The sequence below is a fragment of the Nerophis ophidion genome, linkage group LG09 (genome assembly GCF_033978795.1).
Source record: "Nerophis ophidion isolate RoL-2023_Sa linkage group LG09, RoL_Noph_v1.0, whole genome shotgun sequence".
NCBI lineage: Eukaryota > Metazoa > Chordata > Actinopteri > Syngnathiformes > Syngnathidae > Nerophis > Nerophis ophidion.
The window spans coordinates 27,110,731-27,124,306 of NC_084619.1; the positions used below are offsets into that span (position 1 = coordinate 27,110,731).

General features: G+C 39.0%; 1 protein-coding gene across 11 annotated transcripts in view; it reads left to right on the forward strand.

Annotated features, from left to right (window-relative positions):
- The window catches only part of ablim1a (actin binding LIM protein 1a), a 135,164-nt gene that overhangs the window by 101,305 nt on the left and 20,283 nt on the right, over positions 1 to 13,576 (forward strand). For 7 of the 11 annotated variants that reach the window (XR_009808122.1, XR_009808121.1, XM_061910703.1 and 4 more), the window contains 7 exons: positions 2,031 to 2,108; positions 4,060 to 4,218; positions 4,427 to 4,471; positions 8,149 to 8,184; positions 8,281 to 8,410; positions 8,866 to 8,985; positions 11,087 to 11,191. Coding sequence is in view for 9 of the 11 variants with exons in the window: in XM_061910703.1 (XP_061766687.1) it covers positions 2,031 to 2,108; positions 4,060 to 4,218; positions 4,427 to 4,471; positions 8,149 to 8,184; positions 8,281 to 8,410; positions 8,866 to 8,985; positions 11,087 to 11,191 (673 nt within the window). In the remaining 2 variants the exon portion in view is untranslated. The remainder of the gene's footprint in view (positions 1 to 2,030; positions 2,109 to 4,059; positions 4,219 to 4,426; positions 4,472 to 8,148; positions 8,185 to 8,280; positions 8,411 to 8,865; positions 8,986 to 11,086; positions 11,192 to 13,576) is intronic. The other 4 variants (XM_061910704.1, XM_061910706.1, XM_061910701.1 and 1 more) reach the window with 3 other exon arrangements.

A 13,576-nucleotide genomic window follows, 5' to 3' on the forward strand; every position in this document is an offset into this window, starting at 1 on the left:
CGTCATCGTCTGCTACTTCCGGTAAAGGCAAGGCTTTTTTATTAGCGACCAAAAGTTGCGAACTTTATCGTGGATGTTCTCTACTAAATCCTTTCAGCAAAAATATGGCAATATCGCGAAATGATCAAGTATGACACATAGAAGGGACCTGCTATTCCCGTTTGAATAAGAAAATCTCATTTTAGTAGGCCTTTAATTACATTCACAAATAAAAATGTCCTATACTACAATCATGCTTTTCCAGAGATATTTGCACCTAAAGAAATGCTAGTACATCAGTTGAGGAATAAGGAGTGAATGAGTAATATGTGAGTCAGACAGGAAGAGTTACAACCCCTGTTTGATGTCCTGTGAAACCCCTCTACCTTCCTCACACAGCTGTTGCCACCTTCCCTCTTATTCTTTCAAAAAACACAAAAGCAAGTACTGTATTCGCTATTGCCTATGAGGTGGCATCATTGGGTCTAACCACACACTTAGGACAGATTGCCGCCATCTGCAGGAGACAACCTCTACTGCAGTGGTTCTTAACCTGGGTTCGATCGAACCCTAGGGGTTGGGTGAGTCGGCCTCAGGGGTTCAGCGGAGGTCAAAACACACCTGACTCATCGTGTAAATAAAAACTTCTCCCTATCGGCGAATTACGGATACGGCAACAGCTGAAGTAATGTGTTGTGAGTTTATGCACTGTGTTGGTTTTGTTCTTTGAACAGGGTGATGTTAATGCACGGTTCATTTTGTGCACCAGTACAAAAAACATGGTAACTGTAACGGTCTTCCTGCCGTCTTTGTGTGGGTTACGGGGACACCTGATACATGACGCATCATAGCAGCATTGATTTATTGTTTCAACACATCTGTTGTCACTTGGTTCTTTTGTCGAGTCACTTTTCAGTGCGCTTCTTCGGCTTGTCTGCTGCCGCTGCACGCCTTTCGGCGTCCGGGGCTTGCGTCCGCTGCGGGGGTGCGTCATCGCTCTTGTGGTTTGGGTTGTCGTGCTTCTGGTCTGCTGGCCGATGTTTCCTCCTCCGTGCTGCTCTCTCGCTCGTTCCTCCCTCGCCCTTTTTGTACTCTAGCAGCAGATAGACAGACTGTGAGCAGGTGTGTAGTAAATGCACCTGTCTTAGATTGCCGCTGCAGCGTCGCTCCGCGTGCGTCACGCCTCGTCTTGCCGCCGCATGCCCCGCCTCCCGGCCTCCAGGTGGGCCCACGCTGCTGCTTTCCGCCCGTTGTCGGCCCGTCGGCGGTGTCTCTCGACAGTAACACTTTAGTATGGGGAACATATTCACCATTAATTAGTGGCTTATTAATGTAGAAATTAGTAACATATTGGCTCTTAACTAGTCATTATTAAGTACTTATTAATGCCTTATTCGGCATGGGCTTATTATAACCCTAACCCAACCCCAAACCAAATAACTCTAAATTAAGTCTTTGTTACTTGGAATATGCTCCCCGAGTGTCCAAAAAACTCTAAATGAAGTTTTTGTTACTTAGAATATGTTCCCCATACTAAAGTGTTACCAAAAACATATAACTTTGTCTTGAATTTGAAAAAGAAAACATTTTATTTTTCACTAAGAAGGGGTCGGTGAATGCGCATATGAAACTAATGGGGTTCGGTACCTACAACAAGGTTAAGAACCACTGCTCTAGTGTCTTCCATACAGCATTCACAATAGCCAATACGGCTTTTTGAAAATCCCCATTTACGCATTGGGATTAAACAATCATTTAATTACACTACATTCAGGGCTGCTACTGTCATGCAAACAGTCCATATATAATAAACCGGCATCGTGATCTAGCACCACAGCTTTATGCCACACTCATTCACTTTTGCACATTTGCAAATGAATGACCTCCTCCTGAGATGACATGTTGAAAAGTATTTGAAATGACTTACGACAATGCAGGGGATGCAAATCCCTCCCATCGCTCATGTTCATAATGGTTGGAATGTGTTAGGGAATAAGTAACGGAAACACAAGTGAGATGTCATGACTATGTACATTTCCTCTCTTCTGTAGCCTACTAGGTCGTCATCTGAGAGTATTTCTTCCAGACCTGGTTCAAGCATACCTGGATCACCGGGTCACACAATCTATGTAAGCTATACACCACAGATATGTACTGTATGCCTCAATATGTTATGCTGAGACCAGGGATGGGTACCTTTTCATATTTGAATCAAAACTGTACCAAATACCGGTAACTGGGTATTTGTACCGGTATTTTTCGATACTTCTGTTTGTGCTCATGTGTTTATTGATACACTCTCATTTCATATTTAATATTGAACAGAGAGCTGATAATAATAACTGTGCTGTTTATTTGTTATTCTATTCTCTTACACTTTTGAGTCTTATTTGCAAGTGTTATACAGCAGTACTCCAAGGAGCTAGATGACAGCAGTGTGGCTTCGGTGTGTTGTATAGTCGGGAAGTCTTTGCCATTAAGCTGAATATAGTCTTTTTGTGCACCTACAACGTGTCAATACTCTAAGTATTGTTTTTATTGTACAACAACTGTTTGATTGTAACTTGCATCTTAGTTGTAGTTTTCATTACCAAATTTAGAGGTGTTTAAAATTGCCATATAAAATTGCTAATGCTAATCAGTAGCATGTCAAGGGCAAATTCAATGTCAGCATCAAGTTAGCACAGTTAGATAAGTGGAGCCTTACTGCGCGTTCACATGTTTTCTATCAGGCATACTTGCCTTGTTGGCAAGGAATATTGTAACATTACCTAGAGCAGGGGTGTCAAACGTATGGCCCGAGGGCCGATATGGCCCGCGAACAAGTTTTATCCAGCCCGCGAGATGAGTTTGCTAAGTATAATCAATCCAATCCAATCCACTTTATTTATATAGCACATTTAAACAACAAGAACGTTTCCAAAGTGCTGTACAGCCATGTTAAAAACAATATTAAAAAACAATATTATGCTCCACCAATGACTGAATAAAAACAAAAAATAAATAAATATAAAACCAATATAAAAACAATATAAAAATAAATATGATTAAAAACAATTTTAAAGGGTAAAATCAATTAAAACAGTAAAATAGAAATCAAAAAGTATATATATATAAAAAAAACAAAAAAACACAGAGGACAACAGAGGACAGAGGACCACAAAACTCACGTAATGTTAAAAGCCAAAGAATAAAAGTGGGTCTTAAGACGAGACTTAAAACACTCCACTGTGTGAAGCATATAAAAATTAACTTGAAATTTTTGAATGAAAGAATCTGCTGTTCTAAATGTGTCCACTGGATGTTGCAATAGCAATTCTTTGTATCTTTGTAGCTGATGCTACATACGTACAAAATAAACCACATGATGTTAGCACATCATTCGAGGAAAATGATCAAACTACATAAAAAACATACTCTAATTTGATTTTGATGAAAAATGTTATATTGATAGATTGAAAATTAACAGATTATCACATAATTTATTCAGAAAATATAAATAACGACAAACAAAGATAGAATACTATAAACCGCAACATGTAAGTCTAAAAAGAAACAACAACATCATGATTTATACAATTTCAGATTGTGCTTGTTCTGTTTTTACACAAAGAAAACAGTCTGAAATTGTCTTTGTTTTTAAGTTATCGTTCTGTGATATTACCAGTCTGACCCACTTGGGAGTGGATTTTTCTCCATGTTGCCCCCGATATAAAATGAGTTTGACACCCCTGACCTAGAGGCAGTCCCACCGGGTCCACTCACTAAATGGATGTTTGATGTCTGCAACCAGGCATGACGTCAGGTTCAACAAAGGTTTCGCAATATGGCACCATTTGATTTTATGTGAATCGATGTGGGAATTTGGACCGTGCTTATAAAAGTACCGAATTCGGTACCCATCCCTAAGACTACCTACAGTACCTACTCTCGTAATGAAAATATACCCCTTCCCATTCCTATTTACGTCAAGCCTAATTGTTACATTTGTACCTTATTCTGTAAGAAAATGCCTTTACATAAGCAGTTTGTCTTTGCTTATGTTAGCGTGTGCATGTTTGTCTTTATTTGTCTCCCTAGGCAAAAGTAGACAATGAGATTCTTGATTACAGAGACCTAGCTGCCATTCCAAAAGTCAAAGCCATTTATGACATTGAGCGCCCCGATCTTATTACCTATGAGCCTATGTACACCACCTCCCAGGAGGAGAGAGAGGAGAGACGAGAGAGTGTAGGAGAGGTAAACACCCATGCATGCTTCTCACCTTGCATGCACGCCATCCTTGCGGTCATGTTGACCAGCAAGAATGAAATTCCTAAACTGACCCTCTGTGTGTTTTAAGTCTAGAAATCCGGAAATATTCCGGGTTTTACTGTATGTGTTCATCAATATTTGGAATGTGCTACCATACACCTGCTGATGAACTTTACTGTACTGTACCTCGCAGCTTCTCAATGCCAGGAGGGACCGCTCACCCTTGCCTGACGACAAGGTGAGTTACCTCAGCTGTTCCGCCTTCCAGTTTCTCTATACTTTTTCTCTTCAGGGTCACTAGACTCGTACACCTTGGACTGCTCACCTGTCAGTCGCAGTGCCTGATTTAAAAATGAAATCGTTACTGACTACCACAATGTATTTTCTTCATTTATTTTATTGTTTCTTAAAGGGGAAAATTATCACCAGACCTATGTAAGCGTCAATATATACCTTGATGTTGCAGAAAAAAGACCATATGTTTTTTTAACCGATTTCCGAACTCTAAAAGGGTGAATTTGGCGATTTAAACACATTTCAATTGTTCGCTGTCGGAGCGATGACCTTTCACCCGTGACGTTACAATGGGAAGCAATCCACCATTTTTTTCAAACACAAGTCAAATCAGCTCTGTTATTTTCCGTTTTTTCGACTGTTTTCCGTACCTTAGAGACATCATGCCTTGTCAGTGTGTTGTCGGAGGGTGTAACAATACGATCAGGGACGGATTCAAGTTATCTTACGTGGAATGTGCATTGATTAGCACAGCATGCTAATCGATGCTAACATGGCAGAAACGGCAAGAATGTGTGGATATCCTGCGACACTCAAAGCAGATGCATTTCCAACAATAAAGTCAACGAAATCACAAAGGTGAGTTTTGTTGATGTTATTGGCTTATGTGCTAATCGGACATATTTGGTCACCACATGACTGCCAGCCAATCGATGCTAACATGCTATTCAGGCTAGCTGTATGTACATTTGTAGCTATATTTACATCCAACCTTTCCCTCCACCCACATTTAATGCCAAACAAACACTTACCAATCGACATATTTAAGTTGCTCCAGTGCAATCGTTGGTTAGAATGCGATCGCCGAATAGCTTCAATAGCTTTTCGCTCAATAGCTTCAGTTTCTTCTTCAATTTCGTTTTCGCTATCTGCCTCCACACTCCAACCATCTGTTTCAATACATGCGTAATCTGTTAAATCGCTTAAACCGCTGAAATCCGAGTCTGAAAGTCGCTATATCTTGCTGTGCTATCCGCCATGTTTGTTGTATTGGCGTCACTATGTGACGTCACAGGAAAATGGACGGGTTGATTTACAGATAGTGGAAATCAGGCACTTTAAAGCCTTTTTTTGGGATATTCCATGATGGGTAAAATTTTGAAAAAAACTTTGAAAAATAAAATAAGCCACTGGGAACTGATTTTTATTGGTTTTAACTCTTCTGAAATTGTGATAATGATCCCCTTTAAAACCAGAAAGACATCATTTTAAATGATCGTAGTTATTGTCATGCCTGTTATACTTTTTAGCTACAAAATTAAGCAACTGAATGAAAATCCTCTAAGACTGCTGATTCCATAGTTTTTGCTGAAAAGTTGATGCCGAACTGAAATGCAAAATAATGGCAGGTACGGTAGCAAAGATATGACTCTTCGGTGTATATCTGCAAATTAAGCTATAAAAGCTAGCATGAAATGTTAGCATGTGTAAAGTATCACAATGTATAGTATGACTGTGAGGTGTATACCTGCAAAAATGGATAAAAAAAAAAGTAACAGGCTAAGGTTAGCTTGCTAACAGTAATCTTGTTTCAAGTAACAATATATGTGACTCTGAGGTGCATACAGTACTGTGGAGGTCTCACTGCTCCGGGTTCTCTGGACCACCAATGACGAACATGACAGCCGTGTTGTGTTCATCTTTGCGAAAAATTATTTATTTTGCAATAAGTTGTGCTTTTCAGCCATATTAGTTTTCTCCTGCTAATTCTCCACCATCAACACCTCCTCTCCTTCCCGACTGCTGCCTTTAACAGAGCAACAGGTGATCGGACAAAAACCCACAGCTGTCTCATCGACGTACCTGTCACTACTCTCAAAGCCAGTCCTGACACACCCCGCTTCGCTGCAGGTCCACAGGCCACACCCCGCCACAATTACCTGCAAAAATAGCCTAAAAAGCTAGCATGATTTTGTTGCGCCGAAGACACACAATAACTAAAAGGTTTATACAAGCTTTCTATGATTCATTAAAGAGTATTAAAATTCATTAAATAGATTTCGCGAAACTGCTTGTATCAAATGGGAATACAAATAATTAAATACAATGTTTAAATATACAAATCCACACAATTGTACGCATGGCCAGCTATTCAATAAAAAATAATTGAACAATAAATGAAAATGTCCTTGATAACATTAATAAATTGCTATGTTCGTGTTTGTTTCTTTTCTTCGCCTCTGGCTTTCAGACTGGCTACAAGATGTCACAATCTGTGCATCATTCTCAGCACCTGGGCATGTTTACTCCACAGCAAAATGAAATAAACGGGAGTGAAGCTTCTCATCCACAATTTTAGTTTGGGTATGAGCAGGCGAGACTGCTTACGTACGCACACACAGAATTGGTGTGTACTTAGCAGTGCTTCTCAGTAACAAGTCCCAACGGCGGGTCACGACTCGCTCGTCACAAAAGTTAGGAGGGAAAATGATTATTACAAAGCCAAATGTTCCTTTGTGAGAATATTTCATCTTCAAACTGAATGACCAACTTAAGCACAGCAAAACGAATGAACTAGTAAGTAAGCCGCGATGGCATCGGTAAGAAAAAAGACAATAAAACAGACCACTCAACCCAGTTTGTACAAATGGGGGGAAAAAACTGCACTTTAAGATTTTGACTATCTATTGAAATGCAATTTTTGCTAACAGAGTTTTAAAGTCAGTTTTTGACCTCTTTAGTATGATAATTTATTGACCTTTCAATTATATTTGAAACAAATACTGATTGTTGCATTTCGGTTACTTGAATTGTTTTTATTATTTGATTTAATTTAAGATATCCTCAGTGGCCTTGTGGTTAAAGTGTCCACCCTAAGACTGGAAGGTTGTGAGTTCAAACCCCGACCGAGTCATACCATAGACCATAAAAATATACTATATATGCAATTCTTTGCTTTTGACTATGTATGATATCGATCTTCAACACGGGCACTAAATGTATTTTAAGTCGCATTAAAAAGGCATTAAACTGAAGAAAACCTGTTATACACAGAGACATGTTTTTATTCGGTCTGTGGTTCGTAAATTGAAAGGTTTGCACAATAAAGGGGTTCATTGTATTTGATATGATGAACAGCCCATGTGTCTGCAGTTTCTGATAAACGGTTATTTCATATGTTTAACATGTACCAGGTTTCATATATATATATATATATATATATATATATATATATATATATATATATTTTTTTTTTTAATTTTATTTTATTTTATATATATAATATATATATATATATATATATATATATATATATATATATATATATATATATATATATATATATATTTTATATATAATATATATATATATTTATATATAATATATAAATATATATATTTATATATAATATATATATATTTATATATAATATATAAATATTATATATATATATATATATATATATATATATATATATATATATATATATATATATATATATATATATATATATATATATATATATATATTTGTTGAATTCTACAATGTTAATGGTGCCTATATTCAATCTCAGTTATGGTACCTGGGTGTTGTCTATGAAGTAGAGCTATAAGGAGAATGCCTCAATGATAAAAATTAAAACAGGATATTCCTTATCCACACTTCTGTTGTTCCTCCTAGTCGTTCAGAACCATGTCACCAACTCTATCCAATGAGGTGAGGTTATCAAATTCAAGATGTCCATTTCCGGGCTGTTGACAATGTCACCTTATATGTAATGTTATGTATGCTATCTTACACTATGTACGTTAGGGATGTTATGACAAGCGAGAACGCATCCTCCAAAGGTCCACCAGTCAAGGCTCTATAGGCTCGCCGGTTTACAATCGCCATGGTTACACCCCCACTCTGTCACGGTCGCCGCAGCACTTTCACAGGCCAGGTGAGTACTTGTGTGGATGGTTTGTGGCCATAATGCAACATTGTTTCATGTCCTACTGATGATGTGACCTGATAGGAGTGATGATAGATCAGTATGTCATTCCTCGTTCCCTTCCTTTGGTGTTGTATCATGCTAGAGGGCACCTTCAGCAAAATTGACTTTTTGGTTGTTAAATTTTGTCTTTTTGTGATATGACTGAATATGAAAAAAAAAGGAATTTCCTGACAACAACCAGACAGCCAATTTTCTTCTGTAACATCACAACTTCTGTAGTGATACGTAAAAGAATGGAATCTTTTTCCCTTGGTTATAATTATTTCCTTTTTTCAACCTTCAACGCTTGCATATCTTCCTTTTCTTTTACCCCCCACTGTCTCACCCTCTACCACCCTCTCCTAATGTGCCACTCTGCTGGCTCCTCCTGGGGGTCCCACACGCTCCCTTCCTCCCCGCAGAAGCTCTGACAGGCATGCAGAAACTCTGCTCCTCCCTGTGCAGTAACAGTGTGGGCTCCAGAAATAATGACTCCCGCCCCACCTCCCCTTTCAGACACCACTTCCTTCCCCATAGCCAAGGTAAGACCCCCTCATGCCACTGTGCACTTCCGCTCCCCCAGCGAAACACTCCATTTTCATTGCACCGAGGGATGCCACCTCATGCTGGTCACATCACGGATCCATCACCACCTCCTCAACAAACAGTGCCATCATTATTAACACAAGAGCACTTTGGGCCTGATCTACTAAGGGTTACTAAAACACATGCAAGACTTGATAGTGCAAATTAAGTAACTTGATCTACTAAGTTTGTGCACAAATAATTGCACCTTTTAAAAGACCAAAATAGCAAGTGCAATCCATTTAGCGTGTCCGTCTTCATGTCAGTGGAGGACAAATGCAGATTATCAGAACACCTGTAATACTCGGAGGAGAAGATGCAATGTGATTTAGCAGGCCTGAAACTGTTTTGTATAGCACATAATGAATGTACGTGCAAACTAGCACAGGCACGCACAAATTGATGCGTCGCAGGCATTGTGAGGATGTGATCTTAATCAATGATGTCCGTGTGCGTCTCAACACGTTTCCACTGTCTGAAAAAAAAAATTTAAACATTATAATATGATTTAATTTTAATTTGAGCTATCAAATAATAGATATAGTCTGCTGGAGTTTTTTTTAAATTGTTAGCTATTTTTATAAATCTTTTGGAGCATTTTATTACATTTGGATCATTCGAGATCAAACATACAGCCCACAGGTCAGATCAGGCCCGCGAACAGGTTTCACCGTGGGATGAGTTTACCAAGTATAAAAATGAGCTGCTTTTTTGGGGGGGAACGAAAGTAACAGCTATTCTAAATGTGTCCACTGGATGTCCCAATAACAATTCTGTTAGGCAAGTAAACTGTTTATACTGGGGTTAAGCAACAGGTACACAGTTAAGGGGGACTGTGGTTCCTCCTCGACCAACATGAAACAGTCTTTTGCTTCGAACACATTGTCGTTTGGCACCCTCATTGCCCCAAAATGTCTCTGTCAAACACGAGAAACGTAAACTTAACGCTTTTGAATAGTTTTTACATATGTTTCTTACGGTTTGTTGAGTTAGCTCTGGATTGATACGTGGAAATCATAAAGGCGGTATTTGACACCTAGAAGTGTTTTTGTTCAATCCCAGAAAGATTGTGACTTAAAATTTAATCCTGGCTTTTTAGATACACTGAGACAAAGTCTAAGCGTATTGTGTTTTTAAAACTGCACCAATGTCCTCAGAATTTTCAACAAAAATATTTTGTCCAGAGCATTATTTGTGATTTGTACGTTTTCAGAATGTGCTTGTTCTATTTTTGGCCAAAGTATAACAAAGAAAACAAACTGATGTTGTCTTTATTTTTAAGTGATCAAACCATGATGTTACCATTCCGGCCTACTCCATGCGGCCCCTGAGCTAAAATGAGTTTGACACCCCTGTTCTAGATGCACCATCAGAAAACCATCACAGCTTCTAGAGTGCATCTTTGGGGTGCCAAAAATAGGTAGTCTCAATACCGCTTTTTTTAAATCATTAATTCATATTTGTGCACTGCATTTTCCACAACATAACAAAACCCTACAGGTTGGAGCATGTGATACAATGACTGTCTCCATTGTAACAATCTGTAGCACACCAAAAATCCTTATCCAAATTGGGCGGTCTGCACCACTTTTGCACTTGTTATCAAAGAGATCACCTGCAGCACGCCCACAAATAATACACGCAATTGTGCAGTTTGCACACGCTATTTGTGTTATTTGGGATCTTAGTCGATGAGGCCCATTTGTGTTTTGGATATCTGCATGCAGGTGAGAAGTTGTACTAATACATTTGTACAAAAGATTCCCTGAATAAGCAAAGTGTTCTTAATTTTCAATTTTCAAACCACAAAGCCCGATGCTCAAATTAAAAGAAGATTCACTCATCTCCCATCCAACAAATAGTGTTTATTACGTGCACAGTGTACATTATATGTGAGATGTACAATAATCTTCATACTGCTTCACTCTTCTAACAAAATTCATCTACAGTTGTGCACTAACATTTACTAGACCCACCGGTCCTCGTGTTGTCCAGTCCACACTCTGGTTCCCTTTACGCATCCCTGCTTATGTTCCTTTTTGGTTCTTCTCAATGGAGGCACTGACCCACCAAGCGGCCGGAGCTCCCCTCTCCCGCTTAGGCCCGACAGCCGGCCGGGCACCCCGCCTCTCTCTCAGACCCCTAAACATTTTCACCTCCCAGGTAGGAGTTGGAGCACACCCTGTCACTGCTCTTCCCTACCTTATATCTCTGTCCATCTGTCTTTAGGTCTATCTACAAACCCCGTTTCCATATGAGTTGGGAAATTTTGTTAGATTTAAATATAAACGGAATACAATGATTTGAAAAATTTTTTCAACCCATATTTAGTTGAATATGCTACAAATACAACATATTTGATGTTCAAACTGACTGGACTCTCGCGACTGTGTTGGATCCATTATGGATTGAACTTTCACAGTGTCATGTTAGACATCCATTGCTTTCCTCCTCTCCAAGGTTCTCATAGTCATCATTGTCACCGACGTCCCACTGGGTCATTATTGTTACCGATGTCCCACTGGGTGTGAGTTTTCCTTGCCCTTATGTGGACCTACCGAGGATGTCGTAGTGGTTTGTGCAGCCCTTTGAGACACTAGTGATTTGGGGCTATATAAGTAAACATTGATTGATTGATTGATTGATAATTTTTTATTTTTTTTTGCAAATAATCATTAACTTTAGAATTTGATGCCAGCAACATGGGACAAAGAAGTTGGGAAAAGTGGTAATAAATACTGATAAAGTTGAGAAATTTTCATCAAACACTTATTTGGAACATCCCACAAGTGTGCAGGCTAATTGGGAACTGGTTGTTGCCATTATTGGGTATAAAAGCAGCTTTCATGAAATTCTAAGTAATTCACAATCAACGATGGTGCGAGGGTCACCAATTTGTAAGCAAATTGTCAAATTTTTTTAGAACAACATTTATCAACGAGCTATTGCAAGGAATTTAGGGATTTTACCATCTACGGTCCGTAAAATCATCAAAAGGTTCAGAGAATCTGGAGAAATCACTGCACGTAAGCGATGATATTACGGACCTTTAACCCTCAGGCGGTACTGCATCAAAACAAAACATCAGTGTGTAAAGGATATCACCACGAGGGCTCAGGAACACTTCATAAAACCACTGTCAGTAACTACAGTTGGTCGCTACATCTGTAAGTGCAAGTTAAAACTCTACTATGCAAAGCAAAAGCCATCTATCAACAACACCATGGAACGCCGCTGGCTTCACTGGGCCCGAGCTCATCTAAGATGGACTGATGCAAAGTGGAAATGTGTTCTGTGGTCCGACGAGTCCACATTTCAAATTATTTTTGGAAACTGTGGACGTGGTGTCATCCGAACAAAGAGGAAAATAACCATCCGGATTGGTATAGGCGCAAAGTTCAAAACCCAGCATCTGTGATGGTATGGGGGTGTATTAGTGCCCAAGGCATGGGTAACTTACACATCTGTGAAGGCACCATTAATGCTGAACGGTCCATACAGGTTTTGGAACAACATATGTTGTCATCCAAGCAACGTTATCATGGACGTCCGTGCTTATTTCAGCAAGGCAATGCCAAGCCACGTGTTACAACAGCATGGCTTTGTAGTAAAAGAGTGCTTTCCTGGCCCGCCTGCAGATCTCCCATGGAAAATGTGTGGCGCATTATGAAGCGTAAAGTACGACAGCTTTGTTTCCTCAGTTCCCAAACGTTTATTGAGTGTTGTTAAAAGAAAAAGTTATGTAACACAGTGGTAAACTTGTCCTTTCCAAATTACTTTGGCACGTGTTGCAGCCATGAAATTCTAAGTTAATTATTATTTGCCAAAAAAAACAAAGTTTATGAGTTTGAACATCAAATATCTCTTCTTTGTAGTGCATTCAATTGAATATGGGTTGAAAAGGATTTGCAAATCATTATATTCTGTTTATATTTATATCTAACACAATTTCCCAACTAATATGGAAATGGGGTTTCTATCTATCTATCTATCTATCTATCTATCTATCTATCTATCCATCTATCTATCTATCTATCTATCTATCTATCTATCTATCTATCTATCTATCTATCTATCTATCTATCTATCTATCTAACTATCTATCTATCTATCTATCTAGCTATCTGTCTCTAGATCTATCTATCTGTAGATCTATCTGTCTATCTGTGTCTTTTGCTTTTGCCTTTTTTCTGAGTGAGTATGCGCACTATTATATGAATTAGAGTAGTCAATGTACAGCTTGGAAAGTCTTCTGAATAAACTTGACACAGCCATTATTATCACAGTCTTAATTGTCAATAATGAGTTAAAAATGTGGTCTTCACAGTGTAAGAGGGGTTAGTGCGTCTGCCTCACAATACGAAGGTCCTGAGTAGTCCTGGGTTCAATCCCAGGCTCGGGATCTTTCTGTGTGGAGTTTGCATGTTCTCCCCGTGAATGCGTGGGTTCCCTCCGGGTACTCCGGCTTCCTCCCACTTCCAAAGACATTCACCTGGGGATAGGTTCATTGGCAACACTAAATTGGCCCTAGTGTGTGAATGTGAGTGT